The 24,228-nt window shown below is 31.1% G+C and overlaps 2 protein-coding genes across 2 annotated transcripts; one reads left to right on the forward strand and one right to left on the reverse strand.

Moving 5' to 3' along the window:
• The first annotated feature begins 2,811 nt into the window (after window positions 1-2,811).
• LOC107897847 (transcription initiation factor IIE subunit alpha) lies at window positions 2,812-11,973 on the forward strand. Its single transcript, XM_016823429.2, has 11 exons — window positions 2,812-3,005; window positions 3,216-3,321; window positions 3,429-3,551; window positions 3,885-4,005; window positions 4,416-4,544; window positions 5,196-5,305; window positions 5,435-5,618; window positions 8,064-8,261; window positions 9,576-9,806; window positions 9,900-10,104; window positions 11,371-11,973. The coding sequence occupies exons 2-11, from the start codon at window positions 3,299-3,301 to the stop codon at window positions 11,463-11,465; spliced, it is 1,419 nt and encodes a 472-aa protein (XP_016678918.1). The 5' UTR covers window positions 2,812-3,005; window positions 3,216-3,298; the 3' UTR covers window positions 11,466-11,973.
• A 1,575-nt stretch (window positions 11,974-13,548) lies between these two features.
• LOC107896191 (zinc transporter 3-like) lies at window positions 13,549-14,121 on the reverse strand. The gene has a single exon (XM_016821298.2). The coding sequence runs from the start codon at window positions 14,094-14,096 to the stop codon at window positions 13,662-13,664; it is 435 nt and encodes a 144-aa protein (XP_016676787.2). The 5' UTR covers window positions 14,097-14,121; the 3' UTR covers window positions 13,549-13,661.
• Window positions 14,122-24,228: the final 10,107 nt, after the last annotated feature.

The raw sequence follows: 24,228 nt of genomic DNA on the forward strand, positions 1-24,228 counted from the left end.
CATTGGATACCTACACAAATTTATAGGATACTGCATTCTTTTATGAAGGTATAACTTTATTGTGTATGTACTATGTACTCATGGTTGAATTTTTTTATCTTCATGGTATGAGGTAATTCTATTCACTTGGATCTTAATATATCCCTTTTTATTTTATGTGATTATTTTTTCGAATTACATTTCATTAATATATGAGTATAATTTTATTTTAATTTAAAAATTTTGAATGACCTAAATGAAAAAATTTTAATTTTAGGGGGGTCTGCCCCTACCACCATTAATTTTGCTTTTGCTAAATGCTTACAGCTTTTAAAGGCTGTTAATATCAATTTTATTTTATTTCTTTTAGCATCATGATTCTTAGTCTTTTTTTTTTATACAATACTCAAAATTACCCATAGCCCTTCCCCAACCGTTAAATAAGATAATAATACGTTTTAATCCACTTGAACCCATGTCCTCTTACACTGACAATAATACCGATACCAACTAAACTAAAACTCAATCAACAATTTTAACTTTTAAACCTTATATATTTTATCTAAATCGAACTTAAACATAGTATAAATATAAGGCAAAAAATCTAAAAAGTGAAAACCTAACATGCACTTGACATTATTTAACAAACAATATGACCTTCCCTAATCAAATACATGGTTAAGGATTATCTTCATTTTAAATTTTGGTTTATTAACTTATAGTTTCTTTTAGAAAATATTACGTAATTAAATTATTATCTGAAGTTTTTGGAGTAAAAATTATATACATACATATAAAAAAATTGAGAAATATCATTTGAATATTAACAATAATATAAATAACAAAAAATCATAAATATGTAACTATAAATAATATTATCGTATGAGTCTTAATTTGGTTGGTTTCGACTTTGATACCAATGCAAAATGATGTAAACTTGAGCACGTGGGAGTGTATTTATTCTTTTATTTAAATGTTGAAGAGGAATTGTAGATAGTGCTACATATTGTATAAAAAAAATTATAAATAAGTACTATTATTTAATTATATATGAATACCCATAATACATATAGTGAAATAATAAATATTTAATTATATAATAGTTTTAAATTTATATAGATATTTAAATATAAAAAGGAAAAATAAAAGAAGTGAAGTACATTTATTTTTTAGCAAGAAAAGATAGATAAAATTGGATTTTAATTAAGATAACATTACCCTTACTTTGGTTTGTAGGTATTAATTCTTGGCTTTTCATGCAAAAATCTAAAGGATCAAAATATATACTTCCTCCTCCCACTCTTCAAATTGCATAAATGTATGTATGTATGTATGTATGTGTGAATGGTTATATTTAAAACATGTACATTTATATGTTACTTGAAAGAAAAATGAAATATTAATTACTCTATTTAATTGTAGAAGAATGAAACATATTTGTGTCGATAAAAATTATAACTTAAAATGATCATTTTTAAAATTTATTAATTTATATTTTTTATTTTTACACATTTAACGCCAACCTATCTTAATAATATATTCTTTTCATCACTAAGGATAATCTTGTAAATTATTATCTCTTTCTCAAATATTTGTTTAGTAAATCAATTGAAAAATTAAATATTAAAAATTTAAGTAATAAATTTACTTAATATATTACTTAAAATTAATTATAAAATATAATTAGATTGTTTAATAAATATTAATTTTAAATTATAAATATATATATTTTACATCTTATCCTTAAATTTTAAATATTTCACTTTATTCTAAAAAAAATCAAATTTTAAATATAAAGTTTTTATAAAATAATATATAATATTAAAATAAATAAATTTAATTAATTAAAAATATTCTCTACACTTTTTTTATAGAGAAAAAATCTATCAAATTGTTTTATTTTAAATTATCAAATATATATATATAAATTAAATCATTAAAAATATTAATTTTCAGTTGATTTAAATTTTTAAAATTTATATCAATTTATGATATTTTAATCATATATATCAAATATTATAAAATAATTTTCATATAGTTAACATCCTCATCGCATCCCAATTACAACTATAATTTATAATACCAAAAAAACACACTCAAACAATAAATAATCAAGATTTTAATTAAAAACAAAACCCTTATAGTTTTTAACTTCATCAAAGAAACTCCAAATAATATATCTTTAACCAATATATATTATATTAGGGATATTATAATTTTTTGCCCTTAAACTTGGTAATTAGGTCTATTTTGGTCCTTAAGATTATATTAAGATTTGATTATATGACCAATGTTCTGGAAATAGGAATGGATTGGTTAGTCGGACTAATTGGATCGAGAACCAATAGGTATATTGGTCCAAACAAAGAGGTTGAACCAATTGAATTAGAAACTACACGAAACTAGGACAAAAATCAATTGTTTAAACAAGTTGAATCGGTTTAATAAAAAAATTGTTTTTTATTATTTATTTAATTATATTTGGTCTAGTAGTTGAAACCGATCAAACCGATTGAATCTGAAACTAGTGATATGATCGGTTATCAAAATACTGTATGTGATACTTTAAGATTGTATCGCGTCATCATCGCGGATTTTTTATAATTTTTTAATTCTCAAGTGATGATGTGGCATAATTTTAGAGTGCCAAGTCATCAAACATTTATACTTTTCAAGTCTAGAGACAAAAATAGATCTAATTACCAAGATTAGATAGTAAAAAAAGAGAGAGTAAAGATACCAAAATGAATCTAATCACCAAGTTTAGGGTCCAAAAATTATGTTATCCCATTGTATTAAGTATGAGCCAAACATAATTTATGGAAAAAGAATACTAATATATTTATGAAGGCAAGTGTGTAAACTAGCGCAGACACGCCTTCTCCTTCTTTGCAGGCACATCATCGCGCACATATCGTTTGGTTCTCCAAGAAAAGCTCCGCTGCGCTTACTTGCTGAACGCTGTTTTCTTTACTCTTTGGCTCACCTTTTTCTATCAATTTTCGCCTCAATCATCTTTTCAACAGGTAGTTCTCCAATCTTTGATACTATGAACTCATTGCTTGTACTCTGTTTGTCTCTACAAAAATCGCAATCTGGGTTTTGTCCAAATCCTGCTCCACTGCTTCTCCCTCGACCCTGCTTTATTTACTACCAGCCCCATCCTTTCTTTCTAACTCCATCACTCTAGATCTGGAAACCAATAATTTTTTTACTTTAATTATGTGATGATGTAGTTCTTCTTGCGGAAGCATATTATGTGATGCAAATTAGTTTGGAAAATTACGAGGAAGTTGTTTAACACCAATCACTTAAAAATATGAGCATCGAGCCATTTAACAGGTTTGCCTTTTCTTTTACCTTAAATCAGGGCCGTAGAGGGTTTCTCAAACTGGGTTTTGTAAATTTTGCCTATGTAATTATTTATTGATATCGTAATGGGAAATCAGGTTGGTTAAACTTGCTGCTCGGGGGTTTTATGATGACGTGACAACAAAAGGAGACAATCAGCCAAAGACGGGTCGAGGGGATAATAGAGGGATTGCTGTTGTAGTTCTTGATGCTCTTACAAGGTACTGATTCTTTATCCTTTATTCATGGAAGAATTAAAAATTGTTTTGCATTTGATAGCGTGTAAATGAGAACTGGTTTTGTTTGCTGGAGAAATGGGAGTATTGGAGCTATTTTGTAATTGGTATAATATGTTGAAACTGAGTTGACTACTTTGGCAAGTGGTTTTTTCCCACTTCAATAAGACGTCTTTCAATAGGATGGCAAATATGTTTATTTCCAAGAACTTATTATGCCTGCTTGCAAATGTGTTCTGGTTGCATGCAATAATCATGCTGGCTTCAGGCTTACAATATCTGAGGCACATTCTCTTTTTTGCTTGCTTTCATTTCCAGGAGACAATGGGTTAGGGAAGAAGATTTGGCAAAGGAGTTGAAACTCCATTCAAAGCAACTTCGGCGGATTTTACGGCTATTTGAGGAAGAAAAATTAGTTACCCGTGATCATAGAAGAGAGGTCAGACTGCTATAGCTCTTTTTCTTTTCTCTTCCTTTGGAATAATGTTTTTTTAGTTGTCACTCTTTGTGGTTTTGTCCGTAAGTATTCCTTCTGTATCTGTTAGTTAATCATTGTTTTCCTATTCTCTATTAATTTAGAACAAATACTACAATCCTCTATTCTCTATTAATCTAGAACAATTACTGTGCATATCAAATGATTGAAGCTCTCTTTCTTTTCCTTTGTTTTCTATCTTCAATTGTTTCTTATTTTCACATAGAATTGAGGCATAGTGATGGTGTTAGTGACCAAAAAGTCTGGTTTCCATTTGCATTTTATATGTTTCATGAATTGTTGGAACAGTTTTTGGATGTGATTATTAAACCTTTTTGTTTTTGCTTGCATACTTATGTTCTATTTGGTCACAGACGGCTAAAGGGGCAAAGATTTATAGTGCTGCAGTTGCTGCGACGGCTGATACTCAAATGGGTGGGAAAGAGGGAGAGGAGAAGATTAAATTGCACACTCACTCTTACTGTTGTCTAGATTATGCACAGGTTACTACTTTTATTTATTCCATTCTATATTTCTCCAATTCTAATATGCATAGATTGATTTGTTAATAATGGACTAGATAGAAAAGGCACAAGCCCTAGAGCTATTCATATGGTACTTAACTGGTATCGGTGGTTTCGGTTAGTACTGACCTGATTTGGAGAAAGTTTGCTATTTTACCAGCAATGTACTCTTTTAGTTTTTTGTACAAGTCTTTACAGCTCTGTATCGGTCTGTTCCAGCTGTATGACCCCATACTAGAAAATATGTTCATTCAATCATGCTATTGAACTTGATTAGTAACGATTTACCTTCTTTTTATATTTATTTTATGTTTAGAATTTTTGCATACTAAATATTTATGATTTTAAAATTTTATATTTGAATTTCTCTGCACAGAGGTATGAAGTGGAAGTGTATTTTCATGTTTAATTAGAGCATTAAATAATGAGCTATATATATGTGAAAAATATTTAAAAGTACAGATAAAAGGTAGCCAAAACACACTGTTATTGGTACGTAGCAATACAAAACAAAAACTATATGCCTATGCCATATGGTTATGACTGCCTTCATATAATCTCTTTTGCCTTTTTTTCAATCCGTTTTATTATGTCCAGAGCTGATTCTGACTAAGCAATGTGTCTTTTTAGATATATGATGTTGTTAGGTATAGAATGCATCGTATGAAGAAAAAAATAAAGGATGAACTTGAGGACAAGAATACTGTTCAGGAGTATGTCTGCCCTGGCTGTGGGAAAAGGTTTCTGCCATTGCTTCTCTCTTTTGTCCTCCTCCTCTTTTTTCTTTCCTTGGGTTGTTTGAAAAGTATATTTGTCTAGTGAATTAGTAGCAATGAAAAATTGAAGGTGTCCTGTTACCATGTTTTCAGATACAATGCTTTGGATGCATTGAGATTAGTTTCTTTGGAGGATGAATATTTTCACTGTGAAAGATGTAATGGAGAATTGGTGGCAGAGAGTGACAAGTTAGCCGCGCAAGATGTAGGAGATGGAGATGACAATGCACGACGACGGCGGCGTGAAAAGTTGAAGGACATGCTTCAGAAAATGGAGGTAATTTTTCTCTTTAAAGTTCCTATTTATTGCCTTATAAAGCATATTCATTTGTGCTTGATCTAGAATGTGAATCTATTGAAATTAGAAAGTTAATCCCTTTTATCATAAATTAACAAAATAGTATAGTATGTTTACAACATTTTTCAAGACATATTATAAAAAGGATGTAATTTAAGTAAGATCCTTTTTTACCAGCCCTAAATTCTTTGGATGTCATTGGGACTTGATTAGAGGTTGAAATATTAACATTGGGCAAATCAGTGAGGTCCATTCTAATTCGGCTTAGTACCTTGCCCTTGGCTTCTGATTATGAAGGGATGTGTTTTTCTTGAATTCTTCTTAAAAGGAAAAAAGAAACATAGTTATCAAAATAATAATTCTTCTCAATGAAGCCCATAAAGATGATAGGCTGTTATGTCTATATAGTATAGGAAACGCGTTATTTTATCAATTTTCTGGGGGATAGAGGAACAGTTTTGCTTTGCCTATCATGAAATGTTCTGTTCTAGTTTTTACTGCTTGATTCTGCCACATCAGATGGCAGTGATCATTTACGCCCCCATTTTTTTAATGCATTTTTAAAGCTACTAAAGCTTTAAGCTAATAAGTGAACATAAATCTAGAAGCGTAGCTTTTGTATTTCCTTGAAAGCTAGTTGCTCAAAGTGGTGGACCAAAGGCCGCAAGCATCAAGCTTTGCTTTGTATGCAAAGCAAATGATTCTAGTTTCTGCTAATTAATCTTTCCTATTAAAACTTTGTTGATTCTTTTTTTCATTGTGTTTATGCTATCTAAGTTTTGTATTTTATCACTTCCTTTACGCCCAATTGATTTGCATATGAGCATAATTCAATAGCAAATTGTCTGGTTGACCTGTGATTGTGGCTTTACATGGTTTGGACTTTGTCAACTGTAACTGAGATTTCTGTAATATTGAAATGCTTATTCCCTTTGTGCTAATGATTTAAACTTAATGTTGTAGTCGGGTGCTTCACCATGTAGTCGGAAAACTTTATGTCTGCACTTCTTAATGATGTTTATGTAATATTCTTGACTTTATATTTGATATAAAGAAATAGATGATCATTGCCGTACCTTAATAGACACTAACTAAAGAGCAGAACTTTGAAGTTTCCATATCTTCCACCTGAATAAATCAGTGAATTCACCTTTCACTTCAATCCTCCCCCTACATTTTCCACTCCAAATATCTTCCAAACAAAAGCCTTTCCTCTGTGATAAACTTCAGAAGATGTTTCCTGCAAAAGCTTCTTATCAAGTTTTAATTGCCTGCTTCTATGCTACCTAGCATTTGGAACAATGGTGACGTACTACTGCTCCTGCAATTCTCACTTTCTGGATAACATGCCTTCACTGTCTTACATCATTCTCATTCTCAGCTGATCGGGTGATATTTAAACTCATTGTTTGTACCTCATCAAATGATATTTTTCCCTAAGTTCGTGCTTTCAAGTACTTCATTAACTTCTGACGGCATCACTCATTGGCCCCTAGATTGTTATTCCCTTCATGCAACAAGTTACTTTTTCAATCTCTTATTAATAGCATCTTGAGCCATACGAGTTGTAGTGAGAAAAATCCTGAAGGAGGTTTGCAAATTGCCCTAGTCACTAGAACTAGAACTATCCTCAACACCTTTGTGCTGATAGAAGTTCAAACACACCAGATAAAGCCCTGTTGGAAAGATATGAATTAAGGAATGCAACCTTCTCCCCTTTCTAATGTTGCACACTTTTGTAGAGGTTAGACTGCTAGTCTATTGGGGGAGTTAATGACCTAGCATTAGAAGTCCCAATGGGAGTTGGTAGACCTGAACGGCATTATATTCAAAGCTGAATGAAGTCGCAAATGTGATTTTGTTCTTGTTTCTGTTTGAAAGATGGCTAGAGTACTGGCAGCTATGCATTTTGAAGACAAGAGTGACTACCTAACCTGAAACTAAACACTGATGACTTCAGAAAAAAGTAGTTTGAAGATTACTGTGTTAAATGTCATTCCATAAGCCTCAGTTCAGTGCTAGCATGCACTTCATTTCTTTCTGTCAATGTTGATCTTACTATCAAACAGCTAGAGACGGTTAAGCTTAAACCGTGAAAAATTTTAAATATAGATAAAATATTGACGTGGTTATTGACTACCTCCTGGGGGGATGAGGGAGATGGGCTTGCACAACTGTCTTGTCCTTAGATTGTTGATCTCTTTCACTGTACCAAAATTTACTTGCAAATAGCTGTAATAGCCAATTTTGATCATCATATCAGTCCTTCAAACTCCATTTCGTTTTAACTTATTTCCCTATATATTTGTTTTGTGGTATATGTTTATAGAAATATCCAAGCCCTTTTGACTTCATTCTTTCCATTGTGTAAATTTAGCATGCCGTTTTTTGAAATTGACATTTGACACAATGAAATGACTGCAGGTACAGCTTAAACCATTAATGGAACAACTCAACAGAGTAAAAGATATGCCTATTCCAGAATTTGGAAGTCTCCAAGCGTGGGAAGCTCGAGCAAGTGCTGCTGGGCGTGCTGTAAATGGTGATTCTGGTTCTAATGATCCTTCCAAAAATTCTCAGGGTTATGGTGGCACACCTATGCCATTTCTTGGGGAGACAAAGGTAAGAGTTTACTTAAACTGTATTTCTCTTTGTTCTTTGTTCTAATGAGGTGGGTTTCAAGTAGCGATGGCATCATAGAAGAGTGGTTGCTATTTTGCGGTGGCGGCACCATCTGCCACCGATAAAAGCTCAAATAGCGGTGTGAATATTTTCACAGCAAAAACAGCCAATCACGGCCGTGAAAAGCAGCCTAACGGAAAATTGCGGCTTTAATAGCCGTTATTCCCACTATCTTGGTACTTTTAGAAAGAACTCTTCTCTTGAACAATGAGATTGGGATGAGACGAGGTGAGAAGGGAAGAGCAGGCTAGTGACTAAATCTGCACAACAAAGGAAAGGAAAAAAGTTAAGAAAAGATAAAGGAACTGCAGAAATGCGACAGAACGTAGCAAACCTCTGATTTTTCTCCTCTCTCTACATTTCCAACTTCCCTCTTGTTTAACAATAAGAGTCTTTGATCATCCTGGCTTGAAACTACATCTACTTTTCTTCTAATCTTATCTAGGTTTAGTCAAATAGCTTCGTTTCTTATTTTCTTGATTTGTTTGTGAATATTTTTAACATATAAATAAAATACTATAAAATGTTATAAGCACTTTAAAAATAATTAACAATAAAGTTTCATGCTTAGAACTATTTTTATGTTTTATAAGAAATTGTGTAAATTTGAAAAAAATTCATGACTGCAATGATGTTAATGACCGCGATAATATCTATTACGTCCGCAATCACGACAACAGCAGCATGACCGAAAACACGATTTTGACACTGCCACTTAAGTCCCTGTTACTAATAGTCATGGAATATTGATGCTAGACTTGGGCATATTTCTTCAGCCTGAATTATTGTAGTTTAATTTCCTGGATCTCTTTTCATTTGAATGGGTATTTGCAGTCACGCATCCACAATTCTTGGAGGTTCAAAATATCCCAAAATCTTAAATGAAATATTCATGAATTTTCATGCAACACTCTAACTTAACTATTGCACCTGGTGCCTTTATGAAAGCTAGTAAGCCCTTGCTGCTTATATAGCCAACCATTTATGCTGAAACAGATTTCCACTTAGACCACCACTATACTGAATAGTCAGTTGAGTTTTATTACTGTCATAAGTCATTGTTCTTAAACCAAACAATCCATTTATTTTTAATGCTCAGTGGTTAGTATTGTTTCTTGAAGTGTGGATTTTATATTCTTTTTACTTTTACTGGAGATTCTCCTCTACAGTGTTCGCCATGCATTTCTTAATTTCAAATGTTGGATATCTTACCATCCACGATTGTTTTTAAAGCTTTTTGGGCTTGCCTGGCAGGTTGAAGTTGCCTTTTCTGGTCTTGATGGCAAGGAAGATGTCAAGTCTGAAAGTGCTAGCACATCCCTGAAAGTTTTGCCACCTTGGATGATAAAGCAAGGTATGAACCTGACGAAGGAACAACGTGGAGAGGTCAAGCAAGAGTCAAAGCCAGATGGCAGCTCAGCACAACCAGAATTTTCAGATGACAAAAAGTCCACTGTTGAAAATGATGATAAGAAGAAGATACAGGTATGTATAATGAGATGTATTATTATTCTTTCCTTCTTTCTGTCCATGCCATCCAGTTTAACTTACAAGAATTTCTTTCCTGTTGTATTACAGGACGAGTATCTTAAAGCTTATTATGCTGCTTTGTATAAGAAACAACAAGAACTAGAAGAAGCTGCTAAGAAACAACAAGAATTATCAGACATTCCTCTAGCCACTGGTCTTTCTGACTCTTCCAATCGTCAAGTTGGTATGAAAGCTAAACGTGATGACAATGAGGGAGAAGATGATATTGATTGGGAAGAAGCTCCTGTTGCTGGTAAGTGCCACTTTTTCTTATGTATTCGGAATATAACTTGGTTTCTCTTTGATGACTATGAAAACTGTTCAGAATTAATTGTCCAAATTACTTAAACTTGTAGTCATGCTTATCCGTTCTTATGCAACATTTAAAAGAATATTTAACATGCAAAAAGATATTAAAACCTTGCCAGAGAACTTACTGTGCTGAATATAGAATGCATTCAGCCATTTCCAAAGTTTTACAAGCCATCAATATAATTTAATTCCCTTTTCCTGTGTTCCATTGTAATTCATATTTTTGTATACCTATTCTCATATTTTATAAACAAATCAGAGTATCATATGTATAGAGTGGAAACGTAATCTACTATTTATTTAAACTTCAGTGTTTATTGTTCTCTAAGATTTTTAATTAAATTCAATTCTTAAATATCAACAACATACATACCAAGATATGGTACCCTAATCTATAATAAATACTGTAGTACTTTTTGTTTCAAGTTGCATGTTTGCCTTTCTCCTGTGTTGCCTTTCATTGAAATACAATTTTGGGTGAGCCAGTATCCAGCTTTTGAGTTACTTTATGGTTAAAACTGGGGAAGCAAGGAACAAAATACATAAATGTGGACATCCGATAAGAATGAGGGAGTAGTACTTATTGTGGGTGCAAATTCTCAGTTTAATTGGTGGCATCATATTTTGATTGCACTAGAATTGCTGCTTGCTAATAATCATACTAATCAATATCTAAAACATAAAGGATTCGTATTGTGGGAATATCTGTGACATGCCAAGTGTAGAATGACCTGATAACATCATTATTTTTCTAACTCTAAGAAAGTTTTGCATTCTTCTGGCCACAAAAGTCTCATATTTGTGCTATTTAAGGTGTGCATAATTACTTGGATAGTTATTTTCGTAGTTGGTTCACTGCCTATTACGGTGTAATCCCCAATCAGTTCTATATCCATAGATACATATTACAATAGGATTATGCATTATGCCTACTGGTGGGGGAAAGTTTGTCAGCTACCACCCTGTTGAAACATTTAATCCATCTCCATGTGCATTTTTTACGAGTTTTATTGCCATTCAAAGTGTGTCAAGCAATGATAGAAATAACTTGCAATAGTTCAACTTGAATTTTCCTATTACCTTTCGATATTAGTTATATATGCAAGTTGATACAAGTTCAATCCTAATGCTCCATGTATTATTTTTAATACAAAATGTGTTCAACTAGTTATAAGTTCATCATGATGAAGATGTTGGTGTGTTTCAGGCAATACAATTGAGAGTTATAAGGTCAATGATTTGAATGTGGAAGCAGAAGAATCTGGAGATGATGAGGATGATGTAGATTGGGAGGAAGGCTGAATTAATGGTTCAGCTTCCTGTGATGTGTATGGCATTGACAAAGGGTAATGGGTGGTTTATATGTCACACTTGTTCTCCTATAATCATGTGCTCTTTCAAAGATATGAAGCCCCTTCTAAGTGTTCGTTAGTAACAATCAGTTTCATCTATCATTTTTCTGACATTGTGCCAACAGTTGCTGAGGGAAGTCCAAAAGATGATTTTTATTTGGTCTTAATAAATGGATTTGGCGAAGTTGTTGTGAACTATGGACAAAGCAAGCGGTAGTGTTACAAAAGCGTTTTTATCTTAACTTGCAAGCCTGTTTTTCAGTTGTACTTTCTAGTTTGTGGTTTTTTTTTTTTTGGTTTTTACCAAAGGAACCTGAAGTGTTAATTTGAACACTGTATCTATGTAGAAAAAACAAACATTGGTAAGAAGACAATTATCTTCGTTGCCATGTCGTTTCTATGCTTAGCAACATATTGCAGAGATTCAAATTCAAAACTCAAAACTTGTTGGATGCTCATCTTTTAAAACTGTGACTGTAGGAATACCTGAGTTTAATTTTTAGTTCCATTGTTGTGAAATATCAATGTCGCGAATAAACTGTTGGGGTTAAGCAAAACTCAGAGATTGGAATTATTTTGTACTAAGATTATAGAAAGACAAACCTTTTAATCTAAAAGTTTGATATCCATATTTATATTAAGGGTAAATTTTACTACTAAATTATTAGTAAGTTTACGTTTTACTCACTCAACTTTAAAAAATTATGAAATGGTCATTGAATTATTTTAAGATTTTAATTTAGTTACTAAACTATTAAGAAATTTTTATTTAACTCACAGGGTTGTTAGGCATTTTTCTTTTAAAAGTTCGTTTAGTGAGCTCTAAGTAACGATTCGATGATTGATATAGTGTATTAGTACTATTCAATGAGTGGAAGAACATATCTTAGATCCAAGTTGATTCGATTAGACAACAAAGTTATTTAGATTTTTGTTTGCAGATTCATGACGTTTAACGTTGCAAATAGAGAAGACTATATAATAAAGATTTAACAGTCCACTGACTTATATTAAAACTTCCAAATAGTTTAATAACTAAAATATAATCTTATTAATAGATTAGTGACCTTACATGTAGAAGTGTGCTTTATATATATTGTTTGAATAGAAAATATATATTATTTAATGGCTGATACAAAATTGGAAGACAATGCAACCATCATCCATGTGAAGCATTGAATTTGCAAGCTTCCTCGAAAAGATGATATATTTTTGTTTCAAAAGTGATGAGAAGCTACCTGGTAGTTGCATTGCAATAACTTTTAAAATTTTCAAGCAATGACTTTTTTTTATTTCATAGATCCTCAGAACTAAATCTCATCAATGCTCTTAAAGGGCTCCAATTACATGTCTCAAAAAGCACTACCCTTCGTCATGATTTATTTTCTAGTCTGTAGTTGCATAAAATTGGATTGAAAATTAAGCAGTAGTCAAACTCTTCCAATATTAATTTTATATTCTCAATGATTTAAGAGAAATCGAATTTTGTGATATTTCACAATTCAAAGTAACTAACAGCTTTAGTGCAATCCAGAAATTGAGATGTCCTGTGCCAATGGTCTCAAATTATTGTTCATAAAATAATAGAAATTTTTTAAGAATATCTTTCAAAGAAAAAAAAATGAAAAGTGGACTGGAAATGAATGGTTTGACAATGACCTGTTTTCCCTTCCCGGACCAGAATGAATGTTTAATTCCGTCTGAAAACACACACAAAAGGGTTTGGCATTAGATTGGGGATTATCCTAAATGTTAAGACACAAAACATGGGCTTAGCAAATTAGCATCCACCCTCATACAACTTATCAAAGGTCAGTGCACTTTCACATGCTCCCAGATATCTCTCTTCTTTCTCAAGTTTATCACCCATGGAAATTCAATCCCGCATACACATACATGTAAACTAAACATATTTCTACTTTAAGCTTTAATATATCATTTAACATTCTTTTTTCTAATATCGTATTTGTATAAATTTTAAACTAACATGTTCGCTACATGACATGCAGTACTAGATTAAGGGTTATATATATATACAAGAATACCTTGGGGATTCTGCTATTTGGTTAGCGCATGAGAAGCTAATATTGCCAAAGTACAAAAATATTAAAATACTAAAAATAGAAAAATTTGTGATAAATAGAGCTTAATTCCTTGCTTTCATATAGTCTAATCCTTTAATTGGAACTTCGTTTTTCTTGGAAACTTTTTTTAAGCCCAAATAGCCGAGAGAGACTAAGACCAAGCCCAATGGAAGGGAAACACTGGCTCCAACTTGAAGTATTCCATTGTTTTGTAACTTTGGATTCATGAAATCAGCTGCTGGAAGATCCACCAACGCCATGTATATTAAGATCCCAGATGATGCCGCGTTCAATAATCCTTCCACAATCAGTGCAGTTGGGCTGTTCTCATCGTATGCATTTGTTATTGCTATTCCTACAGCAGTTCCTGCTGGTGTTGTCAGGAGTATGAACATGCAGATGATTTTCGGTTTGCTCTGTTTTCTCTTCATCACCCTCGTGGCTCTCTTGGGTTTTGTGACGGTGAGATTTGGTGTAATGAGATGTAGCAAACACATCAACCGTGCCAATGGCAGCCGTCACAGCCATCAGCAGGGATTTAAATTGTGGTTGCGGCTGCGTTTTTGGTCACGTTGCGTTTATCGCGGTTGCGAACATAACGGATGTTATTGCGGTCACTGTGGATATCGTGGTCGTGAATTTTTTTTAATATTCGCACGACTTATTATAAAACATAATAATTATAATTATAATTATAAAAAGTCACTTTTAATGGTTTTTAGGGTATTTTCTAACACTTATGAACTTTTGTTAATATGAGAATACAATTTTTACAATCTTTGATTATTCACATATTTATTTACAAATTTTCTAAGAATATTATATTAACTAATAACAAAGTAAAAAAATAGGACATATTAAAAACACTTATCATATTTAATAAGTTTAAAAGTTTTTATAGATAAAATAATTGAAAATTCATACATGAGAGAGGTCTTCAATATTTATTGACAGCTTTGAAGATGGTAAATATATCAAAACATCCAATGCTACAAAAGGAAAAAAGGAATAGATAAATTTATAGATTCTTATTAATTATTCCGATTTCCAACCATTTATTCTCACTCTCATTCTACTTTCATATATAGTTTAACATGCTTCAATTTTTAATTATCTTTTCATAAAATATACTCCGTTCATTTATCTAAAGATATATTTTAAATGTTTTAATATCATTAAAATTAAAAAAATTAACAAAAGTTTTCTTTAAAAAAAACATACCTTACAAATAGTGATAGTGGTACGATTTAGTTTTCACCAATTAGTGAAATGAGGAGGAAGATCAAATCCTTCACCTTTACTTTGAGAGTGTTCTTGACTTGATTCTCTTGGTCTTTCTCCAAAAATATATAATAAAAAAAGTAACATTTTCACCTTGGTTATCATATAATTGATATGGAGGATATATTTGAGGAGGAGGATACATGAGAGGTGGAGGTGGGTGATATATTAGTGGTGGAGGATGCATTTGAGGCTAATATGACACATCACAATTAGGAAATTGTGGATAATAACTATATGGTTGTGGATAACCATGTGAAGGTTGAAAATATAAAAGTTGTTCTGGCGGATAAAAATCTTGAGTGCTAGTAGATGAATCACTATACCCAAGGTTATTAGAACTCGATCCTCGACCAGATGAAGAACCTGCAGAAGTATGCTTATTGCCTTTTCCTTTTAATGGAGCTCTAGGTTCACTTCTATCTCTTCTAGGTTTAGGAAACATGTTTCCATCAAATTCTGATCTATCACGGAAATGTCCACTAGTGGTACCAACCCCATATTATCCTCCATATCGACTAGAAGACCTAATTTCACCTCTATCACCACTATGCCCATCATCGTCATCAATTGGACTTAAACCATTACCATCGGGTCCATCGCCACTCAGACTTGGCATTGCACTAGAACTTGAATGAGAGAAATTTTGTTGTTGAGATTGATCAACATTCATTTCATCATCAGAGGTATCCACAAGCAACACACCAACATTTTCACCATCTACAAGGATTCTCTTTCTCTTGAAACCATTCTGATAGTTGATCAACATCTTCAAAGATAAGATCAATGCTGATAGGACTGAAACTAGCATTTATATAATCAATGCTCATTCGTTTTTATGCCTTATCTGAAACCTCATATTATAGTAGATAAACACTAGTTTCTCAAGTTTTTTATACTTCAACCTATTTCTTGCCTTGGTGTGAATATAACTAAATGTGCTCCAATTTCGTTCCCAATTTGATGTAGAAGTTGTTTGACTAAGCACTTTAATTGCTAATTTTTGTAACTTAGGAACAATGTGCCATATATTATCCACCACTCAGTTGCATAATATTATTTAAATTTTAAAATAATTTCAAAATGTACAATATGATTGAATAATATAAATTAAATTAAATAATTTAATTAACTATTTATCCGAATTCATTTGCTTCCAAGCTTTTTGTGCTTGTGGAGTACCGAATATTTCATGTTTATCTCTAAATATTAACAATTGCTTAAATAAAAGATAGAGTAAAAATGAAAAAAATAATTCCATTTCAAATTATGTAATTATGTTGCAAATACTAGTACTTGAATCTAACCTGATTAACCATTTTGACTTGAGTATCAAGAGAAGGTTCTAATATTTCAATTACTAATTTTGTACCTTCTGATGTTTCTATTAGTACATTATCAGACTGTTCCACCTCAAATTGAAATTGAAGATTGAGAAAATAACCTAAGTATAATTTATAAGAATACCATCAAATAACAATAATCTAAAGCTTAAAATAATAAAATATAAAAATAGTTTTTAATTATATGAAACATTTTATCTTACCAGCTGAATGCAAGTCCGAAAGCATAAAATTCCATCTATTGTCAAATAATCTTTTCATACTCGGTGAATTATTGACAATCTTGTTGAATTGCTCGTTTAGCTCTATCAACAGCCTCATAAATAAAGCTCATTGTTAGTTTTTTGTTACCATCCACAAGTCTCAATACTTTTACTAGGGGCTCGTAAACTTGTATAAGGTCTTGGCTTTTTTCCAAAATCTTTTCCCAAAACAAGTTTTTTGACTTCATAAGCAGACCCTGACTTCTGCTGTCCCTATTTTGATTCTTTAAATTCCTATATATTCATAAGAAAAATTTTAAAATAATATAATTTAAATCATTTGGAACTAATAAAATCATTAAAGGTTGCTATATTTAAGTAATTATATTAACTAATTATAAAATACTGACATTTGAATTAAACATTTCTCTCAGACCTTGCTTTTGCCTTATTATCTCTTCAAATTGAATGAAATGAGTTGCAAATCGAGTAAGAGCGGGTCAAAGTATTTGTTTCCCTTATGTATATTTCTTCATCAAATCAACAGTCCAAATGTGATTGTATATAAAGCGAGTCACTTTCTTTGCCTCATCTAACACTTTTGCTACACTAAGCTTTTTCCCAATATCTTCAAGGCATAAATCTAAACAGTGAGCTGCACATGAGGTCCATATAGATGCTTTCTTCTCAACATTAATTTTTTTCCAGTGGGTTTCATTGCTGCCTCATTATTGGTTACTATTTGGACAATGTAACTTTCTCCAATTTCTTCTACAACTGAATCTAATAAATTGTAGTAGAATTCAACATCTCTACTACGAACATTCGAGACATCCACAAATTTCTAAAAAATGGTTCCTTTACTACAATAAACAAAGAAATTAATGATGTGCATTTGATTCAAATTGTTGGTCCAGCCATCACACATTAGAGTTGCACCCAATTCTTTCCAATGAGTCTTTAGCAATTTACCCAATCACGAACCCGTTGATGCTCTGACTCCAAATACATATCTGAAACCTTATAAGGTGTTGGGAGCTTTACACCTTGTCCAACTTCTATTGACACTTGAATTAAGTTATACAACCATGGAGAGCTTGCTAATTGAAAAAGAAGTCGTTCATATATTAAAAATTTAGATATCGCTTCACTTATCTTCCTGCGTAAAGTCTTTAAAAAAGAGTCACTGATCTTTGGTTGCTTTTGCTTCTAGCCAATTCATGTATAGCTCCCCTTAAGGTAAACTCAGACTCACTTGGGATGAATTTACTTGTTCTTTCTCCATGATATTCTCCAGTTGATCCATGAGAAGATTGCCCTTCTTCATAAATGTTACTCCAACCACTAGTACTTCGTTTGAATTCTTCCCTTCTATGCCATTCGTGTTGTAATTGCATACTTTCTCAAGTTGCTTGCCTTATAGCAGAAACCTTATCAATGAATTCCTCGTGTTCATCCTCCTCTACTCTTAATTGAGATAAGAATTCATCTGTTATCCTTTTTTTGTCTATTTTCTTTGTGTTGCTTTCTTTCAATATATTCATCATACTTTCTCTAATGACACCTGTTAATATAATTCACACTTTATATTATTATCAATTATGTATAATATTTATTGATAAATTTACAATAACATTTAAAAAAAAATAAAGTATCACATACCAGTAACATTAGGGCATGGTGCAACATTGCTGGTTTTATAAGCAACGTGCTCTTTAAATCGTGCTATTCCTCATTTCACAACTTTACCACAAAGTTTACATTCAACATTTCCTTTTGTATTTGACACTAGAGTTCCAAAGTGCCAACCTGTATCATTACTTGGTGCACCCTCCAATCCTTTAGTCGAGAACTTTTCACGTGCTTTATTTTTATTTATATACAAGAAACATAAAATTATATTTAGAAATATAAACAATTCATTACTTATATTATCAACAATATAATACAAAAAAATGTAAACGTCACTAACATTGAAAAATTAAACTTATTGCATAATACATAAACTTTTTTTAAAAAAATAACAACACACCATAACCCATTATTACCTGCTCACCCAAAACCCAAAAATTAAAATTAAAATAAAAAGTTCCCCAAATCCCCTCAAGCCCCAGTCCCTTCCTTTGTTTTTTTCTTTAAATATAGCTAAAACTTTTTATTAGAGAAAAGAAACCTTAAAAACAATTACAAAGCAATACAATCTAGCCTAAGCTAAATTACCATCTAACAACTTAGCTCACCAACTAACTCTAACTAACTACTCCATAGTAGACTAAGCTACTGTATAAACTGTAATATTTGTGATTGGGGCAAAAGAAATCACTATACGCGTTTTATAGGTTTTTTTAAACGCAAAGCTTCAGTGTTAATATTTGTTATAATTTTTTGCTAAAAATAGTTTAGGGTTGGATAAATTGCAATCTTTTGAATGAATATACTATATAGTGAGGAAAAAGGTGCATACTGCCGTATTGTTATTGAAGTATGTATTTTAGTTGTAGGATGGTTTGAGGGGTTTTTAGAAGTTAGTTGTTGAATATAGAGAATAGGCAGCAGTGAGAATTCTAGAGGCCAAGAAACAAAAATTAAAATAGACCCCAAACCCAACAAAAACCAAATAGGAATCCACAAGTCCAAAATGGGCTGTAAGGAAAAAAAAATCCTATATTATGAAAAACAAATAGTAGAAAAAACTCAAAAGCTTTAGCCCTCAACAGTCATCAGTAAATGCATAATCTCCTGAACAAAAATAGCAAAAACGTTGGGAACCTCAAAGATATTTTCAAAATTCATTCAAAGCACTAATCCAGATTCTTCCAAAACTGTTCCCCTTCTCCAAAACGATTTCTCATCTCTAACCCAAAGAACATCTCTGCAGATTCAAGACACTAATACCCTTCCTTTGCTCTTATCTCTATCAATTGCTTCTCGGGCACTCTCCATGTTACAACAATATTTGCATGTTACAACAAAAAGAAACAAGAATCAAGACAAAAAAAATTCAGGTACTTACTTGAAAATTATGAATTTCTGAGAGTGCATGTGAGATTTTATTTAGAGATTTTTGTGATTGTGTTGTGATTTTGTTTGATTTGGAGTTTGGAGAGTGAAATATGAGAATTTCATATTTTTCTATTGCTTTTGGACTTTTTTTTTTCTGTTGATGTTGGATTGCTTTTCTTTTTTTGATTGAAAATTATCTGATTTTGCAGGTGAATATTCTTTTTCGTCTCATTATATTTCTTTTGATTTTTTTTAAATTGAATTTTTTTTTAAAATTTTACTGTAACGGATCAACAACGAAAATAGTAGCCTGTTATTACCACAATTGGCCGTTACTTGTTAAATTGCGGCCGCGATCCACCGCTATTGGTGTGATTCTACTTCACATTGCTATTTTCAGCAATAGCTATTTCGGACGGTGCCACTACCACTATATAGTGATCGTTATTTCGCTACCCGACCGCTATTTAAATCCCTGGCCAACCGTCCGACGAACGTAAACTTTCCTTAAGGATTCTTATTGAGATAAGGAGATTTTAAGCTTTCAGTGGCATCCGGAAGAACATGGATGAACCTGGTGGACAACATCACACCGGCAACGAAAGCTTTGATTAAGAAATTTATCTGGACGTAAAGCCTCGATGACTTTCCCGAGCAGAGGGAAGCAAACACCGATGGCTCCCGCAACGAGGATGGAGGTTATAACATCTATCTTATATTTAAGCGCTAGAGACTTATTGCGATATATTCATCTTCTGGTTCACAGGTACATTCCCCTTGTACTAGGGAAGGAATCAGGATTAAAAAGCAGCAAAAAAAAAAAAGTCAAAACCGGAGGTTGTTTGAAGTTGATCATAGCTGCAACTGAAAATAGAGCCCAACCCAATTGAGAGACTCAGTGAAAAGTTTCAAAGTTTGAATATTGAAGATGGGAGAGGGAGTGAATATATATATAAATATATATGACAAGTGGAGATGATAGAGATTGTTTAGAGATGGAAGCCATAAAGATGTGATACAAGTGAAGGGAAAGAAAACATGAAATCCGAAATCATTAACGGCACAGCATGTTTGGTTCATGTACACTTTTGGTTCATTGAAATAAATAATTTAATATGATCATTATTAACTATAATTTAATAAAAAATAATAATTTAATTATATTTTAACACAATTATTATTAAATATAATTTAATAACATTCTTAATATAATTATTTTTATATTAAAATATTTTATTTTAAATTATATTTTGAAATAAAATATTTTACATTGAGTTAATTTAATATTAAATTATATTCAAATATTTTATTTTTACATTTTTTGAATCCAAAATTTAAAAGATTAATCTCGAAATTAATTTTATTTTGTTATTTAAGGTTGGATACCAAAAAATAACTATTACGAGAAATTAAAAAATAAAAAAAGAATAAATATTTCATTAAATAAGTATGACGTTCAATTAAATCAAGAAATAATTTACCATTCAATAAATAAGAGGAACGTACATTCACTCCAACCAATTTGGTTTGGCTACATAAAAATCTGATTTGGAAAAGTCAACTAAAGAAATAAATATATATGCAATATTGCAACTAAAAACTAATATATATATAAAGAAATGGTGCTATTTTATATATGTTTTTATTATGGGGTTTCTCTAGTAAGGAAAGGAAGGTGATGAAAATGATATTAGGCCCTTTTTATGTTCTTGAACACAACCGTAACGTAATCCTAAACTACTCTAGTTTGATTTCCTACATCTCTTTTAATTTGAATGGGTATTTGTAATCATGCATCCAAAATTCCTGGATGTTCAAAAGTTCATAATATCTATCAAAATATATACACTATTAATACCTGAAAATTTAGACATAGAAAATAGATTTGCATGAGAGTCACATTTGTAAGCTAAAATCCAAACCAAAATAACAAGAATATAGAATAGAAATAAAGAGATTATCTTGATATGAAGCTCTTCATTAAGAGGCTTCTGAATGCTACAGCTGAGAACAAGGGGCATGCTAATAAACAATCAAATTCAGTACAAGAATTGCATGAACCAACTAAAACCAAACCTTATTTGCATTGCATTGCATCAATTAACTAATTTCAGTTCTTTCAATTCATACGAGTGTTTTAAAATCCATTTTAAGAGATAAATTTACTATATCTCCGCTTTGCCAAAAAATGACTAGGTTAACCGTAAAAAATAGATGAGATAAAATCGAACCCAATCTTGAGAGACAATTTAGATTTCACTTACTAGTATCAATTTCTGCACGAATAATATAACCTAACAATTTCATACAAAGAACAAAGAGATAGGGCGATAGTGGATAACCATGTCTGATCCCTCTAACTGGCTTAAACTTCTGAGTGGAAACACCATTTTATAGGATCTGCATAGAAAAAGAAGAAGATATGGCTACCATGATCATAGTTCTAAGGAACTCGGGAATCCCGACAGCTAGCAGAGACACAGCAATGGTGGAGGAGTTTGTGAGCCACCCTACCACCCTGTTGAAACATTTCCATGTGCATTCTTTTTTTCTTGCCACTCAAAAGTGTGTTGAGCAATAATAGAAATAACTTGCAATAGTTCAACTTTGAATTTTCCTATTAGCTTACGATATCTGTTACATGTGCAAGTTGAATTAATCCACTAGCTCCATGTACTATTTTTAATAATAAAAAAAAGTGTGCAACTAGTTATAAGTTGATCATGATGAAGATGGTGGTGTGTTTAGAGTTATAAGTTGAATGACTTGAATGTGGAAGCAATAGTGTAACAAAAGCGTTTTGATCATAATTTGCAAGCCTGTCTTTCACTTGTACTTTCTAATTTCGACTCTGTATGTATGTAGAAAAAAACAAACATGGGTAAGAAAACACTTATCTTCAGTGCTGTCTTTTCTATGCTTTACAACATATAATTGCATATGTTGAAATTCCAAACTCAAACTGGGTGGATACTCGTCTTTAAAAGAAAAAAACAAGAAACAGTTACGATTGAGGCCGATGATTAAGCGATTTCAACATCTCTTGCTAGCAATACAAAGCCAACAAGTGGAGTTGGAGCATATTTGGACTGTTACTAAAGCATCAATGATAAATATTACTTGCCACAAATAATAAAATCAACATGATATGAATGATATAATGATACCAATTCGTTAATATTTTAGAGTTTATATAAATATACTTATTAAATAAAAATACATAGGTACACGAATTCTTAAATGAAATAAACTTTGATTTTGTTTGAAATAAAATGAATTATTTAAATGTAAACTAAAATATCTTATATTTATCAAATAATTTAATTATATTTCGTAACTATCTTAAATTTTCATCATATTTCTCGAATAATTATTCTTTTTAATTTATTAAACAATATCTAACTTTTTCAAATAATTTAATTTTACTCTTAGATGCTCATGTTTTGCTGCATTTTCTTTCCCGAAAAAACTAAACAATTGGAACTATTTTTACACGAGTAAAAATAAAATCGCACCTTTTAATCTACAAGTTTCACATTTATATTCAGGGAATATATTATATTAAGATCATCTTAAAAAATATAGTTTTTAGGCGCTAAAAAAATAATGCCATGTTATTAAATTTTAAAGATAAAATATTATTATACAATCATATGTATCTAATGTCTTCTCTAACTTAATTTAACTTTAATTAAATTATTTAAAATAATTAATTTTTTAAATTATAAATAAATCTTTTCTTCTTTTACAAATTTTAATCATTTTATTTTTTTCCATAAGTTAATATTTTTTATTTTTGTGCAATTTTTTTCATATCATTGACACATAATTTAGGCAATTGTTTTACCTTGAACCTTAAACATTAAATCCCGAGATTTAGGGTTTGGATTTGAGCTTGAACCTTAAACATTAAACCCCGAGATTTAGGGTTTAGATTTGAGATTTAAGGATTAAGGTTTAAGATTTAGGGTTTAGGGTTTAGGGTTTAGATTTGAGATTTAAGGATTAAGGTTTAAGATTTAGGATTTAGGGCTCATGAATTTGGAGTTTAGGGTTCAAGTTTATGGTTTAAGAGTTTAGGGTTTGAGTTCAAGGTTCAAGGGTTTTGGATTATGAGTTCGACGTTTAGGTTTAGGGTTTTATATTTTTGATTCAAGGTTCGAGATTATCAAAATCAAGTGTCAATGACATGAAAAAAATTGGTTAAATGTAATTAAATAATTAGAAATGGACCATAAATAATGGGGTGAGAAGGGTCCATAAAATAATTTCTCTATAGATGAATGTATAATAATAATTTCATGCTTTTAAAATTTGATGATATGGAAAAATTTTATTAGTGCCTAAAAACCTTAATTTTTAGGATCATCCTTATGTAAGTTATTCCCTTATATTTATTGTTTAGATAGAAAATATATATTATTTAATGATTTATATATACACATCTGTATATATATTTATTTTTTCATATAATCCTTACTTTTACTTATAACCCTCAATTCTCATATTGAAGGAATACATGTTTAAATATATTTAAATTCGCATTCTCTTTATTGTTATTGATAAAGTCAAGAAGATAGATAAAGTATTTACCCCTTAATTAAATGAAAACTTTTTTATTTAACTCCTCTCTAAATATAAAAAAAAAAGTAATATGTAATTTTAACATTTTAACACAAAAATAATAACTTTTAACCCTTCCAAAATTGTATAATTTTATCTGTCCTCGTAAATAAAATTTCTAAATTCATTTTTGCAATAATAAAAAATTATTAACAAAAATAATTGGAGAACAAGCC

Source organism: Gossypium hirsutum, chromosome A11, assembly GCF_007990345.1.
Source record: "Gossypium hirsutum isolate 1008001.06 chromosome A11, Gossypium_hirsutum_v2.1, whole genome shotgun sequence".
Lineage (NCBI taxonomy): Eukaryota > Viridiplantae > Streptophyta > Magnoliopsida > Malvales > Malvaceae > Gossypium > Gossypium hirsutum.

Coding starts and splice junctions, on each gene's coding strand:
- LOC107897847 (XM_016823429.2), top strand. CDS start 3,299: ATGAGCATCGAGCCATTTAACAG. Junction 3,322..3,428: donor AGCATCGAGCCATTTAACAG/GTTTGCCTTTTC, acceptor ATGGGAAATCAG/GTTGGTTAAACTTGCTGCTC. Junction 3,552..3,884: donor GTTCTTGATGCTCTTACAAG/GTACTGATTCTT, acceptor TTTCATTTCCAG/GAGACAATGGGTTAGGGAAG.
- LOC107896191 (XM_016821298.2), bottom strand. CDS start 14,096: ATGTGTTTGCTACATCTCATTACACCAAATCTCACCGTCACAAAACCC.